The following is a 22,630-nucleotide window of genomic DNA, read 5'->3' as shown; positions in this document are numbered from 1 at the left end:
GCCCATATAGAGCGACGTTGAGCGCTTTCTCAATCATGATAATATGCAGAGCACTGAATGTCCATTCAATGTCCTAGAGAGTGAAAGCTACATCTCGTGGTTATACGGAATTGGAAACCAGCGCAAATCACTTTGAAATTCTAGAAAAAAAGACCCTTTTGATTTTAAGGCTTCGATGTCTATCATTTTACCATTTCTGAGAACTATGATTCCCCACCAAGGAGCTGCCAGTTGGGACTTAAGAAAAAAGCATCTCTCTGTAGCACACAAGTGTCCATCAGCACATTATATAGCTCCTTAAATTGCGCAGTGAGGATGGCTGAAACGCCGTTTGTATCGTCTTAGGTCTGGGGAGTGCTAGTGGGCTTGTAAGCCGCGTCTTAAACGAGAGGGATATCCCATTTCTTTACGACTGTTGCGGTTGTGGTTGTATGCCCGTGGGATGCGTTGGGACGGTCTTAGGCAAACGCGGTAGAAGATTTTTTGCAGTTTCTCTAGCGTTTTGGGCCATCAATGCATCGATGATAACCAAGGCGGCCATGGATTCAACGATTGGTACTGCTCGTGGCACAACACATGGGTCGTGGCGTCCCTTAGCTTCGAGAATACCTTCCTCGAAACCATAGCTTGCTGTGGTTTGAGCTTGGCCAATGGTCGCCGGTGGCTTGAATGCCACGCGGAAGTATATAGAGGCACCGTTGGAAATTCCACCCTGGATACCTCCAGAATTGTTTGTCTTTGTAGTGAGGCGCTTGGTGCTTGTCGTGCCATTTCCGCTCTTTACTTCCTCAGTCGTGACGACGAATGGGTCATTGTGGATTGATCCGGGCACTTCACACCCTGCAAAACCAGACCCGATCTCGAATCCCTTGGTTGCAGGGATACTCAACATAGCATGGGCAAGTTTGGCCTCGAGTTTATCGAAACAAGGCTCGCCCAAACCGACAGGAACATTACGAATAACGCAAGTGACTGTTCCTCCAATGCTGTCCTGGCGGTCACGGAAATCCTCAATTATTTTAGTCATGCGTTGGGCAGCTTCAGTATTAGGACATCTAATCGGAACGAAAGAGTCCACCGTCTCTCTGTCAATCGTTTCGACGAGTTTAAGGAATTCTGGGTTTGTAGAGGCACTAGGAGATTCAGGGGTTGAAGGGAAAAGGTGCTCATTTCCGACAGAGGAAACGAATGCGACGATTTCAACGCCATGCGACAGTCGAAGGTACTTTTCCGCAATTGCGCCGGCAGCAACGCGACCTGGGACAGAATTAATAAAATGATCTACGGTAGATACGGAAACGAGGAGTGACATTAGCGGACCTATGGTTTCTCTTGCGCTACTCCGCCCACCGCCGCTGCTGGCCTTCACACCGTACTTTTCCAGATAGGTGAAATCAGCATGGCTAGGTCGTGGATAAATATCCATAGTTTTGCCTCCGTAATCCTTGGGTCTTTGGTCTTCATTTCTCACGACCATACCAATCGGCGTGCCGAGAGTGATTCCAAACTCTGTACCCGATTGGATTTCCACCTTATCTTTCTCATTTCTTGGTGTTGTCAGGGCACTTTGGCCAGGCCTCCGGCGAGTCATTTGGGGTTGAATATCTTCTTCTGTGAGTTCCATCCCAGGCGGGCAGCCATCGACGATGCAGCCGACTGAGCGACAGTGGGATTCACCATAGCTGGAGGTTGTCAGACCGGTGAACATACAAGTTGAAAAGAAAGAAAATACTTACGTGGTGACCCTAAAATATTCTCCGAAAGTTGACATGGGATGGTGGGGTAGCTCTTTGGAAGAGTAAAGATATGATTATTGAAGCCAGACAGCGCTTTGGCCTTGCTTTCGCAGATTGCAGCCAAAACTTTTGCTTTTTGAACTGCGAATAAACACCCAATTGTGAAAAGATGTTTAACGGGCAGAGTTGCTTTCACTCTCAGGTGGGCAAGTGAATGCGGGAGCTCCGATATCGAAGGCCGCGATGACTCAGCCACAATTCAACCTTACCAAAACAGTACTAGCTCCCGCTGCCTTGCTCCAGCCCGCCGGAGCTTCGGAGTCCGCCCAGACTCCGCCAGCCAGAAAAGATCTCCGCCAACGAAAATTCCGCCCTGCGTTCCTTGTCGTCCTCCCGCCCAGATCAATGCTTCCGCTACGCCAATTGCATTGGTCTTTATTTCCCGGAGCACCAACAGGACATGTTCCCAGAATAAAAACCCTGCGCATCGGTTTTCCTGGACGACGCCGGCACGCTTCTCACTCTCCCTCCGCTTTTCTATTCCTCGTTAGCCAGCCTTCTGCTGAACACCAAATCTACCAGTCTTTCAGCACCGATCCATATGTCAATCTCTCAATCGAGAACTTCCTTTACAAACATACCCCGACTGATTCGAAAATCCTTTTCTTATACGTAAACAGTCCAACCGTCGTTATCGGTAGAAATCAAAACCCATGGCTTGAAACGAATCTACATCTCCTTAACCGGGCTAAAGCTCCCAAGAATGGGGTGGAACCCTCATATACCCCTGTCACTTTATTGCGGCGCAGATCCGGCGGCGGGGCCGTCTTCCATGACGAAGGGAACCTGAATTTCAGTGTGATATGCCCCAAACCTATATTCCACCGCGACAAGCATGCTGAGATGGTTGTTCGGGCTCTACATAAACTTGGAGCCATTAATACGCGTGTCAATACTCGGCATGACATCGTCATGGGTGGGCATTCGTCGGCCCCAGTGCCGCAGAGGGTTGTTCATTTCGATACGGACGACGTCGAGAGCCCACCGGTTCGGGCAACACCCCAGGCTCTAAAGATTTCGGGCTCAGCATACAAGCTGTCAAGCTTTAGGGCATTGCACCATGGCACTTGCTTGGTCGATTCTCCAAACCTGGAATCCATTGGCGCATTCTTGAGGTCACCAGCTCGGCCGTACCTGCATGCGAAGGGCGTTGAAAGTGTAAGATCTCCAATTGGAAATATATCTTCGACTCTCGGCGGCTTGTCGGGATCTCATCTAATGCAGGCGCTGGTCACCAACATCATGGAGGAATTTGCATTGCTCTATAAGGTCGACCCGGATGCTCTATTCAGTGCCCAGAAGCTGCGTGACCGACCCGGCTTCCAGTCTGGTAAAAACTGGTTGGTGGGTGCTGTTACTGCCAACACCAGTGTGGGGGTGAATGAGATTGAAGAAGACATCCGTGACTTCAAGGTGCGTTGCGTCTCCGAGAGATTATTACCCTTCTAGTCAAATGCTGAGAATAGCACCCAAAGTCGCTGGATTGGACCTACAATCAATGCCCTCGATTCACCTTTTCCACCTATCCGACAGAAGAGGACCCGCGATTAAGGCCGGGCCTACCGTCTAATCTGCACCCTTCGGTACGTATATCTCCTAAGTCTTTTAAGTTGCTCAATAGAAGCGCCGTCGAGAGATATTGTACTGATGGCTCCGGGCTCTCCCGCACATTTTGATCCAGACCCGCATATTCCTACGGCTAAAATTTGGAAGAATAATCGAGTCTTGCATTTCCATGTCCGACGATCCCGAAACAGCAGATTTCCAATCTCGACGGGTCCATGAAGTCCTCCAGGGGAGGCAGCTTCACGAAATCTTAGACTGGAGACAAGCCCTCAATGGCGTTGCTGATGCATTCGGCTCGTCACAGGATGTCCTGAACCTTAGCGAATGGCTTAATACCAAAATTGGTCGCCGGCCGTCCTAGGAAGAGTATTCCTTCCCGTCTACTCTGACAACGGGCCGGTTCTATCTCGCAGTTACCGTAAAAAAGGTATGCAGTGTAAATTATCACACCCTGTTTTTAGGTATGCATATGCATCTACCAGGAATATGCAGCTACTTGCGACACTCTTTTCTTTTTTCTTTCCGCATCTCCCTTCTCTCAAGACTTGACGGCAATGAAGAAATCAAGATGCATAGATATACAATGGCAACACGTAACATCATCCTAGGTTAGACATATTATTTACAAATGAACAATTCCTATCCGGCTTTGATTCCAGCCTTTAGCATTTTTGCGTTAGTTCGCTGTTCCAGCAGATCGCCCAGTGCCTTGGCATGTAGTATTGGGATCCGAGCCGCTGGCACGCAACACTGCAGGCAAAGGAAATAGAAACTCTGATAAACCAGGCCGTCTGGACCTCTTCAGGGTTGAGACTAAAACATGAAACATGAAATGTCAAAACATACTCAATACAGATAGATTCGATATATTTCAAAACCAAATTGCCACCAAAACATACACCATGCACAAAGTGTGTATGTACCTACCCGGATATCCAATGCCATGCAAATGTAAGAAATGCAGACTTCCCAAAGGCATTTTCCCTTACCTCATTTATGTCAATTTTCGTCAGCAACGTTATTCTTTTTCGTATCTAGAGAAGTAGTATCATTGGTCGTGTCTCGTTCACGATCATTGCCATCGTCGTCGTAATCTAGCGTGTCTTCGTCCCCAACGTTGACGACCCTCAACTTCTCCTTTGGAACGGTAAATGTTACCTGCACCAACCGGCCCTGAGCTGCTGCTTCCACGTCCCAGTCTTCTTCTTCTTCGTCGTCATCTCCCGTCAAATCGGTGGCAGCCGAAATCCTTCCGCCATCGATGCCTCCGTCAAAGGACAGCGTACCGTCATAAGTTTCTCTCCGAAGCAGCGCCGATCTCTCAGCGGAGGATTGCCCAACGTCCCAATCCTTTGCGCCTTTCTTACGCCTCAAAACGGAAGAGTTGGTGCTTACGGCTCTTCGCGGTAGCCCCGCACCCATATCTAAGTGCGCGGATGCGAGTTCCTGGGCGCTATGGAAACTCTTTGTTGGACTGGAACTCGTACTCCGCTCCATGCTCGGAACAAGGTCAGAGCATGGAGAGTTGTTTCTATCGTTTTCGGGCTTCTTCACCAAGCTCAAGGCACGACGAACAGAGCCCACCCATTCCAATGCTTTGTTTTTATTTTGTGTTGGCGGGTCTTTCCTTTCTGACGGGAGCAGGGAGCTGGAGCCAGCCCCAAGCAGCGATCCACCACCCTTCTGTCCATGGCTTTCGAAGGCATACATTCGTTCCAAATATTGCGAAGGAAACGTTGCCCCATCATTCAGCAAGTGTGGTGCAAGATAATCATATGCATGGCTTTGTAATGACAGATTACGGCTCGTTTCATACGATGTATCGCCTGACAGCACAGTCTGGCGAGGCCGAAAAACGGGCGCCTGGGCGACCACCTGGTCCAGTCTCATCGAACTCGTTCTGTAGGATGACGTCGACATCGAGGATCTCGATGATTCGGAGAGATTGGATGAGGTTCGGTCCGCTTTATCAGGCGTTTGAGTGGGCCACCCTGAGACTTCACCCAACCCCCAATCGTTGGATCCAAGACTGTGCCTCCGCTCCAATTTAGAGCCATCCCCATTGCGAGACGGGGTAATGGGGGGAGGGAGGCAGGCTTTGATTGGCGATGGAGGATCTTTAAAGGGATCTGATATTACGGAACTCTTACTATCCCTCTTTGTTTCTCTTGAGATGACTGGTTCGATGTTCGCTTCCAAATTATTCTCAGCATGCTCCTCCCCTTCTTCGATCGGATGTATGCTGCGAAATGTCGGAGTCCTTCGGAGATCTTCAGAGAATGTTGCAGGCTGATACGTCCTCGACTGTATTGCCCTTTTCGGGCTCCTGGCAGATGAATCCAACAATAGCCCTGTTCTTTCTGCGATCGACGCCCCATTATCACTCCACTCATTCCTATTTCCAGGATTAGAGGAATGGCGCGCATATAACTCTACTTTCTTCCTATTCACTTGGACCATGGGTTGATACAGTCCACCAGGGACTTCATCAAGGCTAACATGCGGCCGTTCAGCGCCAAGAGCTAAGTTCCGCAGCTCTTGTTCACGGGCTTTTCGATGAGCTCGTTTATGCCGTGTCCGAACGCAGAAGAGAATAACAATACCGGCGGCGGCGGCGGATAGGCCAACCCCAAGGCCGACCCCCAGGCCAGCTTTCTGGCCCGCAGAGGAAAGCGGTCCCGAGCTATCTCCTGACGAATCAACTTTGGGGGGAGCATAGGATGTAATCCAGGATTCGGATGTGACATTGAACAAGTATAGTTGTGAGGCATCACGAACCCCTAAATTGGATCGTTTTGAAGATCCTGATATTTCATAGCCGCCAATGACAGCCATAATCCCTCCTGGAAGCATAGCTGCTCCGTGGCCAAAAATTCCGGTCCCAGGACGAAGTCCGTTGTTAGAGTCTCTGGGAATGCTCCAAGTCCAATCACCCGAACCGCCGTAATCTTCGCCTAGATGAAGGACTGCCAACTGCGGCTGGGCAGGTACCGTTATATCTCCTACCCACCCACCTAAAATAATGAGCTTATCCCCATCGGGCGCCAAAATAGCTGTGTGTCCGGATCGTGGTTCGATTCCCTCTATACCCTGATCTTTCATGCGGGTAGGCAAATTATCGCTCGGGGAATTAACGGAGACGTAACTCCAACTACCTTCCGGTAATGAGAAAAGAGCAATTCGAGACATATTGAGAAAGGCTTCCTGCGTATGACCACCAATAAGGGCGAAGCTCTGTTGCCGTAGTTGTCTCCCGGATGATGAATTGGAGACTGTCGGGAGCAGCGGGGTCATAGTAAAACCAGCTTCATCAACTGGTGGAGAAAGGTTTGGTAAAACTGAAACCTCATAAACGTTGTCTTCTGATGACTTTGGCGGTTGCAACGAAATCATAGCCCGCGAATAGTTGGCTGCAGAAATCCAAGTCCATGAGTCGTCAATAGCGGCCGTAGGACACATTCCGCCAAACACATAGATGTCTGGAGGCGCCTCGCTTTTTGGATTCGGAAAGGTGATTGCCGCAGCCAAATAGTTTGGACCTATGGATTCTACCTCCTCGTCACTGTCTCTTTGCATCAAAGACGATTTTGACCATGTCCCGTCACCATCCGATATTTCCGGATTGGGAGCAAAACGCCATATCTCTGCCCGGCCTGACCGGCAGTCACCAGTATAGACCATGGGAAGACCGTCATTATTCGGAATAGGAACGGTGCTTTTGGCACCATCGTCGGGCGGGGAGGGAGGGTCGGTGCTTGGACCTACGAAACGCGGCGCTGACGCATCGAAAGGGGCCGATATATCCAATGCTTTGAGCTGAAGCTCACTCGAGGTAGAAGACTTCGGGGAGAGAACATAAGCTAGAGGGCCATTGTCCCCAGACTGGGTCCAGATATAAGCTGGATGGTAAGGTAGATCCGGGGTCGTACTGCGTGCTATACCAGCGAAAAGCTGAATCAAAGCTCCGGGATAGATATACTTGACCATCATTGTTTTAAGGGGAGAATTTCTGGCCCATTTACTGCGTTGCTACGCCATTATCGGGTTGCGACCGGAGGCGCGACAGTAGATAAGACAGAGTTGGTATCAAACACAGTTGAACTGTATCGAAAGCAAAACCAGTCCAGTGGTGTCTCGAGCCCCATATGAAACCTTCGCCAATAGCGCCTTTGACTAACTGACAGTTATTCCAAGAAAGTAAAAGATGTTTGGCATGTAACTATGCCCTTCAACAGCTTGTTATCAAGAAACAAGGGGATGGGATGCGAGTATTCTTAGGACGATTGAAGCGGGGCATTTAGTAGAGAGGAAGATGTGGGTGGCAGTAGTGTCCAGCGCTCGATAACTTCTCTTCGAGCGGAAACCCGCCGGCTCAGCTCCGTGAAGATGTATCATAGCGTGCTCCCGACGGTTCAATGCAATTGTTTGCTGTCAACAACCGGGGGAGATGTTGCGCAGCAACGGAGCGCGCCAAGACAACTCTCGACACGAACGGTGGACTCGGATCTAAGTAGGTCCGGTCTCAAATCTTACGCTAATCCATATATGGTTAGACAAGGACTGGTTATGTAATTCGGCGAGTGACACCAGCAGGGGCCCTTTGGTGGTGGAAAGGTCGCTGGCTCGCTGCAGCTGGCAGATGATCGTGCCGTCGTCTAGAATGACTTGATCCTAGCTCCTGGTGGCAAGGATGAATAGAATTCCGTGCCGGCGCGCATATTCACTTGAAGAGGCTTTGATGGTGTGGGTTGCCCACCCCTCCTTTCCCATGGTCAGCAACCTTGATCTTCATCATCCGTGGAGAAGGCTGCCGTCAACGAATGCCTTGTGTGGCGTGGTAACTATGTGAACGTATTCTCCTCATTTCGCCTAATAGGCAGAAAGCTTCTGCTGATAAATCCTTTTAAAGAACCTCGCTGACGTCAGTGGAACCGCAGTCGCTTCCATACAGATCCGCCCTGATAACTTATCCGAGTTGCCGTTAAGGTTTGTCGTACATTTTATGCTCATGAAACTTCCGCATCCGTCCGCTCAACACCTGAGAGTCAGATTACACATACTGAGTGGGACTCGTATCTGATAACAACTTTCTGGTGATGATGGACTTTGGGGCACTGGGATATCTTCAGAAGTACGGAGAAGGCCCTGTTAAATAGTACTGCACGCTCCCTATGACCCTTATGCAAGGGCAACGCGTGGTTACCCACTCACAAGTATGTAGAGAATTGCACGCGAGTGAGGACAGTGCTGATAGGCCGGGCAGGATTTGGAGTGAGCTGCGAGCAACTCCCGTAACTAGAAAGGTACACTCCTACGGAGTACATACATGAACCTGTGGAGTTGGCTTGCCGTGGGCGGCTTGGGCTGGTATGGGCCGGCCCATTTTCCTCATTGCGAGCGTGTACTCCGTTCATTGCCACCAAATTTCACATGTGGACCGCGTGGTGCAAAATACACTCCCTCCAATCACCGCTGACATTCCTCTCTTTTTCCTTTGCGGCAGCCACTGACATACTTCTAGTCCCCCAGGGCTGAATGTCAGAACAGGCCATGCGAGAGTACAGAGATGTTGTAACCCCGAGCTTTGCGGAGTAGAGACTCCTAAAACTTTACCTACGTAGCGCCTCGATTTTATTTTTAACCTTGCTATTGAGCTGATTCGTCACAAGACGAATTTTATCATCCCCCAGACTATCGCATAGAACGACCTCGCCTCCCGGGGTAAAATTGAGGTCTTGGTGCTCTACTGTTTTAGTGCTAACAATTTCCCCATCGTCCACCATTTTCTCCATCTCACATTATTACGACGGGACGATCAGGAGCAAAGTATCCGTGCGGAATCGAATGATTTCCAACGCTTGACAATGTTTTGACGCATGGCGAATGTCCGTGCTGGAAATTGGACCCGCCAATTCATTTCGGTGGCGGCTGAACCGCCAAAAAAGAAAATATGGGACGAGGTCAAAACTCGGGTGGGAGGCAGGCTTGTCTCTATGTGGACTAGCGCGACCGCAAGTCGAGTTGGAAGATTCGGGAGCTTGTAACCGTGTGACGGGCTATCTCAAACCATGTTACTAGCGCCGTTTCTGGGTAATCTACTTTGTTGGGACTGGATCTTTTCCTTGGAAGTTGGATCCGAACCAAACCTGCGTCTTTTGGGATGAGCCTTTGAGAGTGAGCGAAGATACTCACAGGGTATCTTCTCCTGCTTGTTTCTCTTAAGGTGTCGAACACGGAGGCAAGATGCTTGAAGTGAACTCCCCGTGAAAATCTTCCTCGCGAAGGGCTTTACACAAAAAAAAAAAAAAAAAAAAAAAAAAGAAGGGACATCGCAGCGCAAAAGTCTCAGTGTAGCTATTTCTTTCAAGGGTCTTTCTGGAAATAAATATCTCAATAAATAAAAAGGCCTTGAAGGCAAAAGGTAGTGAAGGGCCGTTGGCTCTTTACTCCGTATATATATCTGCTATTCTACACAACTAGTTTCGCCAACAGCAGCGAGTTAGCTTTCATGAGCGACAGGCTCAGCAGATCAATCCTGAGGCGCCCCGTTCGGAGACAGGCGCCCATTAAGCGTGGCCTCGGGCTTAAGTGCCACCCCGAGCACCCGAGACCGGAGGGCTTGGAGCCAAGACGTGAGATTCTGAATTTTGTTCCAACGGCCTGGATTCAAAAGCCCGGAAATGTCTTTTCGCCGCATAGGGAAAGCTCACACTGGGAAGATGAAGTTGAGATATTCATTTCGCGTGTTTCCACATTGTGCACGGCCTGATCCTTTCAAGGGTTTCATTCTTGACCGTGTAGGAGTTATTAGGAGCCAAATTTGTGGAAAGGAGGTCCTCCCGTTCAGGGCGAAAAGCCTTTCGTGTGGTTGAAATAACCTTGACGATCTGGCTCTTGCTCATGGGTCCTGGTGGAGAAAGGCCACTTTGTTTCAAGTCCAAAGACTGGAACAGGGGCAGGAACCCATAAAAATTAGCCCACGGATCACGATATTTGAGATTTGCGCCTTCTTACAGAAAAGGACGCGGTATGAGTATTTCTCAAAAACCAAAAGTTGATGTCGGGACAGGGATCAAGGGGGCAGGCCATCTTTCCTCGCGGGCGACTGGTTGGAACTTTGGTGAGGTCTTGGGGGTGCTTGGGCCGCCCAACTTGCATATGTACGGAGCATTCCACTCCAAGTTTCCTACCTGGACACACACCCACGGTTTTTCAGTTCAACCAGATCTGACGGCTGCCGAAACATGTAAGAGTGCGTGTGAAAAAAGGAATAGGCGAGTCATTAGGAACTTGCGACTTGATGTATATGTCTTGGGTCCGTCCTTGTCGGTATCCTTCAGCAAGGATGCCCCAGCAGCCCGGCAAGGTGGTGATTCCGCGCCGCGAGTCCGAGGGAGAGGGTCCATACTAGCCACTCGCCAGACCCGGTCTCCTGCAAGTCACTTGTCTTGGCTCCGTTGATCCTGACTGGTTGCTTTTTTGGTTGGCCCCTGCTCACAAATTTGAGATGGAATTCAGATCAGCAAGTCGAAACAAGTCTAAACTTCCACACCATCTGGTGTCCACCCACGCCGAGTTTGAGAAAGCGCTCAACCACCACCACCACTTTTGAGAGGATCGAACACCGAGTAATGCCCGGATGGAGCGGCTCACGATGCCATTGTGCGTTGGGTGGACGGGCCGGTTGCTTGATGATATGAGCACGAGAATTCCGTAGAGAACGAAGTGTTCCGGAGCCAAGGGTCGAATAACTTGCCCCTGCCGTGTGTCTGGACTGAATAAATGCACAACTACGTCAGGAGAAGCCGATGAATCCCCTTCTTCCCTCCCCTCCGCGGCTTGAGGATATGGATACCCTCCAGACTGCCCAACACTTTTCGTTGTCGTTCAAGGGCAGATCGGAGAGAATGTGGAGGGGACTGAAAACTGGCCATCGTTCTGCTCATACTGTCATCTGCCCAGACTGCCAGTTCCTCATCGTTCGCCAGACGCAAGGCAACGGCTGAGCGCAGGAAGAGAGGCCTCCCCCATCCCAAGCCGTCCGCGGTGCTGTGACGCCCGGTAACCCCCTTTACCGAGCATGGTTACTAGTGTTACAGACCCGTACCAGCATTACTAGCGGGAACAGGGTTGGGCACAGGCAGCCAATCATGGCGCGCTGCCCGGTGCCCACCCACCGTGCCAATGGCGACGAGGAACCGGGCTGGGATCCCCTCTCGCAGCAGCAGACCTCGTCGCAGCGGGAAAAAAAGTACATCAAGATTCATAACGCCCACTCTTAATTCCAGGAGTAACCTCGAGTATTGCCCGAACCTCCAAGAACATTTCCTCCTTCACCTTCACTGTAAATTTTGTGGTCCTTTCACACATACTGTTCTCTTAACTTCACATTCCCATCTTACTTTATCATCTCCTTTCTGTCCTTTTTTTCCCCCTTCTTTCGATTGTGTGTTGCAGACCACCTCCCTGCCCAACAGCTTCGACCGTCCGCCGATCAGCGCAGCTCGACCAACCCTCACTCCATTGCTCCACCGCACGTTTATTCCATTGTATGCCGTCTTCGATTCAATTGTCCACCACCGTTCGTGTCTTGGCCAAATTGGGGCATTGGGATCGAGAGGGGCTCCAGACGCCACTTGACCTGCATGCGATGGACGCCCAAGCTCTCCCAAACTGAGTGCACGAAGGCACGCATAGATAGCAATCTTGTGGAGATGAGGACCATAGTAGATGTTCCTGGAAGGTAATACAGCGAACAGTGGCAGCAGTCCCGTTTGTGCCGGAGCCCTTTCGCCAATGATCTTCTTGCATCGTTGACCTGGACTGCGAGTCATTTCGATATCGGCATCAACCGAACCCACACCACGACGCATCGACACCATGGAGCCACGGCAGGGGCCCCCCAGAAAGCCTGGTGATGAATGGGATGGTCGAGGAAGGCCTCGAAGGCAGCGAGCCTCCCGCCACGCCCGTGGTGAGTCAGAGAACGAGGCGTTGGACACTTCCGACAGAAACCTTTCGACGTGGCAATCGTCGATTATGAGTCCAATCTCAAGGCAGATTTCCAACACGATAACGAGACAGAGAAGCCTGCAGTCCGAGGCACGTCCAGAGGAACGCAGGGGTTTATCGCAGAAATTTAATCTTTTTCCGTACCGACCCCATTCCTCCAACACCTCAAGACCCGCTTCGACAAGTACCTCCTCGAGTTCTCTCCGTTCCCTGACCGACCCGGTGGGCGTCGATGGGCGCCCTGATAATCGACCGATCCCGACGACAGGTTCATCGCCCAACTCGAGCACCCCTCGAGCTATCGAAGGAAGCCAACCGGTGCCACTTAGCCCATTGTCCGAGATCCCGCCCTCCTCCCGTCCCAAAGATGTATATACAGACGATTTTCCCGTATATCCTGATCAATCCTATGCAGTCCTGCAAAGACAGCAATACCCTCCACCCCACCCACCTCCTCTCCTTCGCTCCCGCAGTTCCTACCCTTCCCATCACACCAGATCGTCTCAATCACAAGGCCAGATTTGGACTCAGGAATTCACCGACCGCGCACAAACATCACGAACAGCAGGGAATACACCCATATCAAGCCCTGGACTCTTCTCCACTCACCTCTCTTCGTCTATGGGGTCCGAAGATGGTGGTATCCACACCTCACACCTCCACCCTACTCATCTTCAGGAACCTAAAGAGTAAGCTCCTGTATTTTCAACTGGTTGTTTTTATCTTCGTGCTTTACTAATCAAGGTCTGATGATAAATTAGAACCCATACAGCTGAGGTCGACCGTGACCTGCTTACAGGAAATAAACTGATCAACGAGTACGAGATCCTTGATGAGCTAGGCAGAGGCGAGCATGGCAAAGTCAAACTCGGTCGTCACATGAAAACCGGACAGAGGGTCGCAATTAAGATCGTTCAGCGTTATTCAAAACGTCGCCGCTTGGGGAAACTCGGAAATCCGGAGGACAAGGTGAAGAAAGAAGTCGCCATTCTCAAGAAGGCCCGTCACCCGAACGTTGTAAGCCTTCTAGAGGTCATCGATGATCCAAACCGGCAAAAGGTCTACATCGTGCTCGAATATGTTGAAAACGGCGAGATCGTCTGGCGAAAAAAGGGGCTCAGAGAAATCGTAAATGTTGATAAACGTCGGCTACACCGAGAGAAGCAAGGCCTAGCGGAATCTCCCTCTTTCCTTGAAGAGAGCCAACAGTATGTGAAGACAATGCAAATGCGCCGGCAGCGGAGGGAAGCGATACGCAAGAAGAAACGGTCACTATCGACAAAAATGGCCGGAATTCCCGCGTGGAGCCTGGAACACGGAGGCGAATCTGATGATGAACTGGGACCCGAATACTCGATGCCTTGCCTTACGGCCACTTCCACTGCCCAGGAACGCCCAAGTACATCACTCTCTCCTAGCCAGTCACTCTCGTCTACAAGCGAACTCGAGAGACGTATTCGCGAGTCTGCTTTAGCCGCCGTTGAGGGTAGCATGTACGGGGCCTACGCATCAGATCCTTCTTTGGAAAGGAGGTTTAGCACAACATCGAGTATTTTAGCTTATCAGTCCTCGGAATCAGATTGGTTATCCGACGATGATGACATGGCCTATGTTCCTTGTCTTACCATTTCCGAAGCACGTTCCGCTTTTCGAGATGCAGTTTTGGGTTTGGAATATCTCCATTATCAAGGAATCATACATCGAGATATCAAGCCAGCCAACCTTCTGGTGACATCAACCCATGTTGTAAAGATATCGGACTTTGGCGTCTCCTATCTTGGCCGGCCCATCAGGGACGACGATGAAGAACAAGTCGCAGAAACCGATGCCACTGAGCTGGATGATGCCCGTGAACTGTCAAAGACTGTTGGAACCCCCGCTTTCTACGCACCCGAGCTTTGCTATACAGGTACCGAATTTGAGGATACAATCGGCAAGGTGCCTAGGATCACAGGCGCAATAGATGTTTGGTCGTTGGGTGTTACTCTGTACGGAATGGTTTTTGGAAGGCTCCCCTTTCTTGCTGATGACGAGTTTGGCCTCTTTCACAACATTGTGAAGAACGATGTTTTCATCCCAAAGCAACGTCTGAAACCCGTCGAAGCCGAAATCTGTTCAACCGAGATGCCTACGGTTATGAACAGTAATAAGCGGACTGAAGACGAGCTTACCTATGAACCGATAGATGGTGAACTCCGAGACCTTCTCAGACGCCTTCTTGAGAAAGATCCTACGAAACGTATCACATTGAAAGAGATCAAGCATCACCCTTGGGTACTTCAAGATGTACAAGATCCGAGAGTCTGGGTGGAGCAGACCGACCCTGGGTATCAGAGCAAGGGCAAGAGGATTGAAGTTTCTAACGAGGAAGTGACACGAGCCGTCACGAAGCTACCGTTTATAGAACGAGTAAGGTCAAATGTCGCACGCTGGGGAGGCAATATCTTTGGTCGTTCGAGGGAAAGTAGAAGAAGGGCTCCGAGTTCCGTGACTTCTCCCGATGTTCAGTCCGCTTCATCTTCGAGTTTGACAATTGGCAAAGATATAATACGAGAATTGCGGCGATCGAGCCTGAAAGGCGATGAAGTTACATCGCGGACGCCGAAACTTAGCAGAGAGAGCGACCATCCTCTGTCTCAGAGTGTAGTCGCCAGCCCTGTTCGTGAAAGCGGTGATGGATACTTTAGCCAAGATCATGCTAGATCTTCCGACCGTCGCTCTCCAGATCGAGACTCGCGGCCGGACCTACCAGAACGCAGCACATCCACCTTCTCCAATGCCGCGTCCATAAAAACGATTAGGCCCACAAAACCTGAGCCAATGCCCGCCCAACATGATATGTCCTCTTCGTTCATTTCTGAACCAAGCGCATCGGCGAATATAAGCGGGATATTTGGTGGAGCGGGTCGAAAGCTGGTTAGGAGTCTGCATCTTAGTGAAAGGCGCCGAGACAAGTCGCCCTTTTCGGACACCTCTTCATTTGATGGTGATGGCCATGGCTCTCCAAGTGTAGCTGTCACTACTGCTTCTGCAACTGGCCATGTGGAATCCCCCGATATCCGAGACTCTACATTGGCCCACGCCGACATCATCGAAGATTGGAGCGCTACCGTTCGGCCACCCGCTCGACATAGACGAAGCGTATCACACCAGTGTATCCAAGGAGCTCCAGTTGAGCCTTTTCGACTGACTTCAGATTCGCTTCAACGGCATCGTGCCCAAGGGAACACTGCTCTTCATGTGAACACGGGAGTGGCTCTCGACTCGCAGAATAAGAATCGTGGTCAAATATTTTTTCCGAAAGAGACTGATTCCGACCAAGGGGAACGAGAGCAAGCGGGCACAGATAAGCCTCTGCGACCAATGACCTCGCCTCCTTCTGCTATCACCGTTTCTTCGTCATCGGCAGATGATTTGACAAGTGGGATGTCTTATTGCGCGTCCCATCCCAGCATACCGTCTGTTGTCTCCGGGGCATCGTCTATTTCAAATGATGGGTTTCACGCGTACGGTGGAGAATACGAAAGGGATCCTGACAAAGTACCTCCTCTTCTTCGCACTGCAGAGACGGTCACGACTTCAAAGCGCTCGTATGAACGTCCTCATGAAGATGAACTGAAGTACGATTGCGACGATGAAGGCGACGGAGACAGCAGCGACGAAGGAATCACCTTCGGCAGGAAAAGGTCCAAATCCACTGTCGAGAGATCGACAGATGACTGCATGACATAATGATCCACTCACTCCTTTTGCTTTCTATGTGGCCGATTCACAGCGTTTTTGCTATTCATAATTTCGCTGCCGTGTATACATTTTTCACCTTGCAGATGGCCGTTTCTCGTCATCTCCCGACCTCTCATCTACCATCATCGACCCTTACCTCCCTGCTCGGCCCCAGTCTACATACCCACTCCGGTTAAAGTCGCCAAAGCTGTTTCGAAATACTGAAAAAAAAGCTGGGCGATGTGTCCTCGTGTGGATTTTCCCACTTTTTCTTTCCTTCTAGACATATTACATACGTATTTTATCGCCTTAATTTCTCGATCAAGCCAATAAGAAAAAGTGGATCCGGGTGGTTCAACTTCTCTTTGGCCCTGTTTATTCCCCGCTTCTATTCGGATGTCCTATTTTGGTCCAGTTTCCCTTTCTTTTTAGTTGGAAGACGGAAGAAGGTTTGGGGCGGGTTATATTATCTTCTGTGATCGGACTTGGAGCATCATCATTGGGCATAAACTTCTTTGAATTGCCTTTCATTTTTTTCGTTTTGCGTTCGACGTCTGGCATTTTGGAAGTTGGATACCTCTTCGTTGTTTTGCATCTAGTCGTCTATATATTTTTTGAGAGCATTTCAGGTAAATCAATTGTGGGAGTGTGAAATTGTACAAAGTATTAAATCTCAGCCCAATAGTACATTCCAAAGGTCCAAACCCGAACCACATCTCTCATGTTATTCCTCCTTCCGTGTCACAGCCTTCCTGCGAACTAGGCCATCTATATTCCTATTGGACATCCCATACACATCAGCCAGGGCCTTCACTCAGCTCAGAGAGCATGGCAGCAGACCAATAATAGGACACACAACACCCTTCCCCAGAGTGAATACTGCTTAAAAATTTATTTCCCAGTCACTAACTGATCCCTAAAAAAATTCATTTCCATACTCCCTAGCCATTCCCTAATAATCCCCTCTATACTCCATATCTACAGGGTAGTTAACTAACTAGTTAGTTAGTTAACTAGTTAGTCGGATGAACTTTGCTTAGTCATATGGTGTGATGAGCTCAGGACTTGAGAGTTGATCTGTATCCTGATTGCAACTCCTGCGGGCGATAAGGTCGGGCGGAGAATAACTCGTCCTGCAGAAACACAGCCCACCTATTCATGCACGGGGGACCGTCTTTCCATCCCTATTGCGGACGGTGATGGGCTGAGGTGAGGACTGTCAGCTTGGACTCCCCGTAAGGCACCTTTTTGCTTTTAACATATTATTTTGGGTTCTTTTATGGTTGTTTTTGCGCCTGGGCGGTTAACCAAGGCTGCTATTTTTAGCTGTTTCATCCATCGCCTAGGGCTCCCAACACTCTCGCTCCGTGCTGGGCCCTGATTGCTCGACGGTGGAAAGGAATCTTGGAGAGTCGTCGGAAAAGGGACTGGCACTGACGTCCATGCCCACCGGGACCCTTTTTGCGGGTTTCTTGTGATATTCTTGTAATGTGGCACCCTGTCCTCCGCTTCAGCACCCGATGCTTGACGGCGAGGTTCGTTTTAAGGTTGGCGTTAACCAACTTGGTTGCTGGTCGTACGCTCGATATTTTCGAGGAAGCCGGCCATGAGGGAATCAGCTCATGCTTGATTGTAGCGGTAAGACTGGTATCGTCGGATTCCACTCAAGATCCAGAATCTTTTGTTTACGACGGTCGTGGAGTCAGTATCGCATCGCTATACGGCGTACTCCGTAGGTCGTATCAAATCTCCATGCATCACCACGAGCTCTGAGGACCCCTCCGTTTCCTCTGGGTATGGGGCCTCCCGCTAGGGTATATATTGTATAAATTATATATGTCTCATTGCTAAATCCTTCCTCGGGCCGGCAAGGTCCAAGGAACAACAGTAGCTGCATCAATTTGTACAGACTCTTAGGATTCGCAGTGCCTGTTGAGTTCATATTTGATGGAACTTTGTTGGTACTTAGTCTACTACGGGGTTGTTCATTATTGTCGATTACATATGTAGCCAGATCGCGTCGAGCGGGTAGAATAGTCTGGAACGGGCTCCATCACCGTGTCAAAGATGTAATCGACGTCGTAACACCGCATCCAATGGTAGGTAACAGCGCCCAGAGCCCAGATTCGGCACGGCCCAGCCAAGCGTGTCGACTCACGATTTCAAGCAGGACCTTGCTGAATGCACTGTGATAGCAGCTGTGTGAGAGTACGTTGAATTTATGTGCTTGGTTGCCAACGGGTCTCGGTGGCAATCCAGCCCTAAAAGGGTGGGCCATATGATGAATTGGAGCGTAAATCGCATTACATATGTAGAAGCTAGCTCTTAGTCTGCAGAGAAGGATTCTCGTCCGTGGCCGCAGGTTGGGGATGAAAGGTGCGAGAGCGACGTCTAGTTAGCAAATGTCATAACAGGCAGAATGGGATTGATCATCGGCAGTCAATCAAACCGGAACGCTGGCAACCGCCCATGCGCAAGGCTAGATCAATAACCATTTTCCCATGTATTTGAAGACGTACGTAGCTCGCGACAGGGCTGCTTGGCCCCCAACCTATGCGCTGCTGGTGCTGAAGGCGCCAAGTCCAGCTAGTTCTGGTGAAGTTTGGCGGTGGTGAATCAATGGGCCACCAAGCCCAACCACCAACGGACTCTACTCACGGGTATCGCTGCCATCCTCTCTCTCTCCCCCCTTCTCCTCGCTGCACTCGCCTCTCACTGCGTGCATCGAACGATTTAACCACCAGCGCGCTATTATATGCTCTAGTCCGCTATCTCTCGCGTTTTGCCTCCCTCCATAGTATGCGGTTCGGTTCAGTCTAGCTAAACGCTTCGGGCATAGGCGGGGTGTTTTAAATCGCCTGCAGAACAGCGACCGACCCCCTGACCAGTCCACCATCTCTCCTGCGCATCACCATCATCATCAGCGTCATCATCAGCGGACGTCCACTGCTCTCTCCAGCTGTCTTCTGCACGTTTCCTGCACCCACCTGTTGGCAAGGCACTGACGCTTCTTCCGTCCTGCTTGCGCCACGATAGATCTGTCAGGCACAAGCAAATTAGAGGAGCTCCAGGTCACTGCCACACACTGCCGCAACTGGGTTGCACTCCCGCCTCCAACTGCGTCTGGCTCTCCTGAAATCGACCCAGATCGTCTTGCCCTAGTGTGGGACCCATCTGGGCGGGTTGACAGCTTCGACCCTTGTTCGATCTATTTCTGGAATCCTTCGTTGGCTTTCCTTCGCGTGACGATGGACGTCCCGCACCAGGGCCGGGGCAGGTCCCCCTCGGTCGCCGGAGACGAAAACCAGCACATAAATCCCTCCGATCCCATGAACCCAGCGGCCCAGACGTATCAAGATCGAGCTGCGACCCTCGCCTTAGACCCTGCGCTCTCCAACGTCTCCCCTTCGCCGTCTGGCTTCCCTGGCTCGAATCCTACGACGAGTGGCGCCGCCGATGCCTACGCGATCAACAACTCGTTCATACATAATTCTACCACGCTGGATGACAATCTCCTTCGCGCGAATATCCCCTCTGACCCTTTGTTCAACCAGCCGCAATCGTACTCCCAATCCTTCGAGGCGAGCTTCATCCAGCAGCTTGAGCACTCCTCGAGCCTGAAGGCACACTCGGGAAATAACAACGTCACCAATCTCCTCCCATCAGATCAGCTTGGCTTCGAGGATTTTGGCATGTATTCGAACAACAACCAGGCTTCTGAGTTTGGCTCTTCGCTCCTTCTTGATCCCCAGGTGTCCCAGTCGTCACCTCACCTTAACCAGTCCATCAACCCAGCCGACCTCAGCAGGATGTCCTCTCCTCACAATCCCACCCCGCCCCATCTAGCGCCTCCAGAATCGCACCCGTCACCGCGCCCTACATCGCCGGTGTCAACACCCGGAACCTACTATACGCCACAGCATTCACGCCACACCTCTCTAGATCCCTCGAGTGCGGCATACATCACAGGACATGGGCACTCTGATTGGCAAGGAATGCTCGGAAACCCATCTTTCCAAGGTCACAGGAGGGCTCCGTCGGAACACTCTGACGTTTCTTCTGTTGCCCATTCCCCATACCTGCCACAAGAGAATGCCTTTGATATTTCGGAGAATAACCACTCTCCACTTTTAATGGCTCAACCCGACCCGGCAATATATGAAAACGCCCTGGGCATCGGATCCTTTACCATCTCAGATCAAGACCAGGCCTTCAGTCCCGCCCACAGTCCTTATAATATGTCCCCCCGACTCATGCCACAACAACCTGGCGGGGACCTCGGACCTGACCCCACATTTCTCACTACTCAGACTTTGACCAGTCAATTCAGTTCAGGACCCTCGGAAGCATATGCTATGAAGACGGAGACATCTGGTCCACCGCCCTTCCAATCGCAAAATAGCCCAGGTGAAATGGGACAGGCTGCCCAGATGACACCACCCGTGATCAGCGTGGAGTTTGCGCCGCCATCAAGGACATCGACCTTTGAGACGTCTACTAAGGGAGAAGGAGGCAAAGATACTCTGAGCCCACCCATTAGTCGTAAGCCACCGTTAATCGCCTTGCAACGATGATCTATCGTCACTAATTGTACGTTGAATAGGGCGAGGTAGAAGTAAATCCGACCCGTTCGCGCAGTCCATGTCACGCTCTTTATCTGCTTCTGCACTCACTGCACCTTTTCCTAGCATGCCACATGACCCCCGTTCGCTGTCTCCGTTCCCTCGTAGCACTGGAACTCTCAGCACTCCGTCATCTCGTGAAGTTTCACCGGCAGCGAAGAATCGAAGACAATCTACTTCATCAATAGATAGCCGCAACTATATACTTGATCTCGCGGATCCTCAGCGACCAGGTTCAAACGCAGGTGATTCTAAGCGGGTACAAAAGCACCCGGCTACTTTCCAGTGTAATCTTTGCCCAAAACGATTCACGCGAGCTTATAACCTACGCTCTCATCTCCGAACACATACTGATGAACGACCATTCGTGTGTACTGTGTGTGGTAAAGCCTTTGCTCGCCAGCATGACAGAAAGCGGCACGAAGGACTACACTCCGGGGAGAAGAAGTTTGTTTGCCGTGGAGACCTAACCCGAGGTGGACAGTGGGGCTGTGGGCGCCGATTTGCTAGGGCTGACGCCTTGGGAAGGCATTTCAGGTCTGAAGCCGGTAGAGTCTGCATCAAACCTCTTTTAGATGAAGAAGCTGCCGAGCGAGAGCGCACGTTCATGAGTCAACAAGATCAACAGCAGCAAGAGCCGCAGCAGCAGCAGCAGCGAGTTACGGGGCATTTGCAACCTGTTCCACAAACAATGACTGTACAAGGCATGGACGGCCAGCATCCGGCATTTACTCTTCCTGCTGCACTCCTGGCTCAATATCCTGCCCTCCAGACATTGCAATGGGACCAAATAGCCACCCAACCTGACGATAACGGTGACCTTCGGGGTGGTGGACGCAGCAGCTTCGATGCCAGTTCTGGTGGCGAGTTTGGATTTGGTGATGATGACGACACGGGATTGAGTAGCGGGTATGTGAGTGGCCCTGGGCCGGGCCGTGCCGCCTCATCACAGGATCAGCTGCTGGGTGTTAGTTCGAGCGGCGGAGGCTGGCATCCCCATGCCGGAGGATGGAGCAGTGACTACGATGGAGTTAAATAGGCCGCCGTACTGACACCTTCTCTTCTTTGCATTTGCCAACACCCTTTTTTAACTCTTAACCCTCTCTAACCTCTTCTTTACCTCTTTTCCCTTCCATCTCGCGTCTCGTCGGTTCCTTCACACCTTTCGCCTTTTCTTTCTTTTTCTCTTTCTCTTTTTTCTTTTTTCTGTTTTTCTCTTTTTCTTTTCAATCTTCGCCTACCAACCATTTTGCTTTATCGACATGCATTTCCCACCGTACCTCTTGACGATCCAATCTATGCGGTTTTTGTTCTCGATGTGAGGGACAGTTGTTTCCGCTGTTCACTTAAAAAATGGCATGGTATGGTCTGGCCTGGCCCAGGATCATTCTACATGTGTCTCAGTCAGGTTTCATTATTTTTGGTGGCTTCTTGCTGATATATATATACCGAAACCTCGGATGCTTTTTCTGCTTTCAAGCCCACGATCTTGTACCACTTTGTACTTTTCTTTCTGCGTTTATTTAACTGTTTTGTGTTGATAATTGATGCTTCTAACGCTTAATATTTCTTGACTTTGCCATCTTCCGCGTTCCCCCCCCTCCTTCTCTCTCTCTCTCTCTGTGGGGCTCTCTCATATCTGCTTATTGCTGATAGCAAAATACCCATGGGCTCTGAATTACTCTGAATGAAATTAGGGATCACCGAGTTTATGCAAGTTTCAGTTTGCTGCTGACACCAAATTGTTTAAGACAGCGCAGGGTAGTGCAGAAACGAAGAGAACAAAAGAACAGAAAGCCGAGGAGGGACTGGTGCTGCCACGATGACTTTTTCTAATGCTATTCAGCTTTTTCATTTTCTTTGGGTGGGAGATATGTTGGTCTCGTGGATTTCGATCCCGAATCTTGCAAA

The 22,630-nt window shown here is 50.5% G+C and overlaps 7 protein-coding genes across 7 annotated transcripts; 4 read left to right on the top strand and 3 right to left on the bottom strand.

Moving 5' to 3' along the window:
- Positions 1–134: 134 nt before the first annotated feature.
- On the bottom strand, positions 135–1,908 carry CIMG_04030 (chorismate synthase). Its single transcript, XM_001244588.2, has 3 exons — positions 1,737–1,908; positions 1,321–1,682; positions 135–1,257 (listed from the first exon to the last, which is right to left on the bottom strand). Exons 1-3 carry the CDS (start codon positions 1,769–1,771, stop codon positions 407–409), a joined length of 1,248 nt encoding a protein of 415 aa, XP_001244589.1. The 5' UTR covers positions 1,772–1,908; the 3' UTR covers positions 135–406.
- Positions 1,909–1,979: 71 nt separating this feature from the next.
- Positions 1,980–3,723, top strand: CIMG_04029 (lipoyltransferase and lipoate-protein ligase; the record flags this gene model as incomplete). The annotated part of the gene is made up of 3 exons (XM_001244587.2): positions 1,980–3,209; positions 3,272–3,379; positions 3,478–3,723. 3 exons carry the CDS (start codon positions 1,980–1,982, stop codon positions 3,721–3,723), a joined length of 1,584 nt encoding a protein of 527 aa, XP_001244588.2.
- A 638-nt stretch (positions 3,724–4,361) lies between these two features.
- CIMG_04028 (uncharacterized protein) lies at positions 4,362–7,352 on the bottom strand (the record flags this gene model as incomplete). The annotated part of the gene is made up of 1 exon (XM_001244586.1): positions 4,362–7,352. The coding sequence occupies one exon, from the start codon at positions 7,350–7,352 to the stop codon at positions 4,362–4,364; it is 2,991 nt and encodes a 996-aa protein (XP_001244587.1).
- Positions 7,353–9,737: 2,385 nt separating this feature from the next.
- Positions 9,738–11,679, bottom strand: CIMG_13757 (uncharacterized protein). Its single transcript, XM_004446369.1, has 2 exons — positions 10,377–11,679; positions 9,738–10,306 (listed from the first exon to the last, which is right to left on the bottom strand). The coding sequence occupies exons 1-2, from the start codon at positions 10,518–10,520 to the stop codon at positions 10,097–10,099; spliced, it is 354 nt and encodes a 117-aa protein (XP_004446426.1). The 5' UTR covers positions 10,521–11,679; the 3' UTR covers positions 9,738–10,096.
- A 401-nt stretch (positions 11,680–12,080) lies between these two features.
- On the top strand, positions 12,081–16,790 carry CIMG_04027 (CAMKK protein kinase). Its single transcript, XM_001244585.2, has 2 exons — positions 12,081–13,063; positions 13,136–16,790. The coding sequence occupies exons 1-2, from the start codon at positions 12,243–12,245 to the stop codon at positions 16,104–16,106; spliced, it is 3,792 nt and encodes a 1,263-aa protein (XP_001244586.1). The 5' UTR covers positions 12,081–12,242; the 3' UTR covers positions 16,107–16,790.
- Positions 16,791–17,585: 795 nt separating this feature from the next.
- On the top strand, positions 17,586–18,492 carry CIMG_04026 (uncharacterized protein; the record flags this gene model as incomplete). Its single annotated transcript, XM_001244584.2, has 3 exons — positions 17,586–17,829; positions 18,108–18,196; positions 18,427–18,492. 3 exons carry the CDS (start codon positions 17,586–17,588, stop codon positions 18,490–18,492), a joined length of 399 nt encoding a protein of 132 aa, XP_001244585.2.
- A 315-nt stretch (positions 18,493–18,807) lies between these two features.
- CIMG_04025 (C2H2 type zinc finger domain-containing protein) lies at positions 18,808–22,456 on the top strand. The gene is made up of 2 exons (XM_001244583.2): positions 18,808–20,639; positions 20,701–22,456. Exons 1-2 carry the CDS (start codon positions 19,346–19,348, stop codon positions 21,756–21,758), a joined length of 2,352 nt encoding a protein of 783 aa, XP_001244584.1. The 5' UTR covers positions 18,808–19,345; the 3' UTR covers positions 21,759–22,456.
- The last annotated feature ends 174 nt before the right edge of the window (positions 22,457–22,630 follow it).

The sequence above is a fragment of the Coccidioides immitis genome (assembly GCF_000149335.2).
Source record: "Coccidioides immitis RS genomic scaffold supercont3.6, whole genome shotgun sequence".
In the NCBI taxonomy this organism is placed as follows: domain Eukaryota; kingdom Fungi; phylum Ascomycota; class Eurotiomycetes; order Onygenales; family Onygenaceae; genus Coccidioides; species Coccidioides immitis.
Note: the sequence above shows the minus strand (reverse complement) of the source record. Positions and strands in the feature narration are given on the sequence as shown.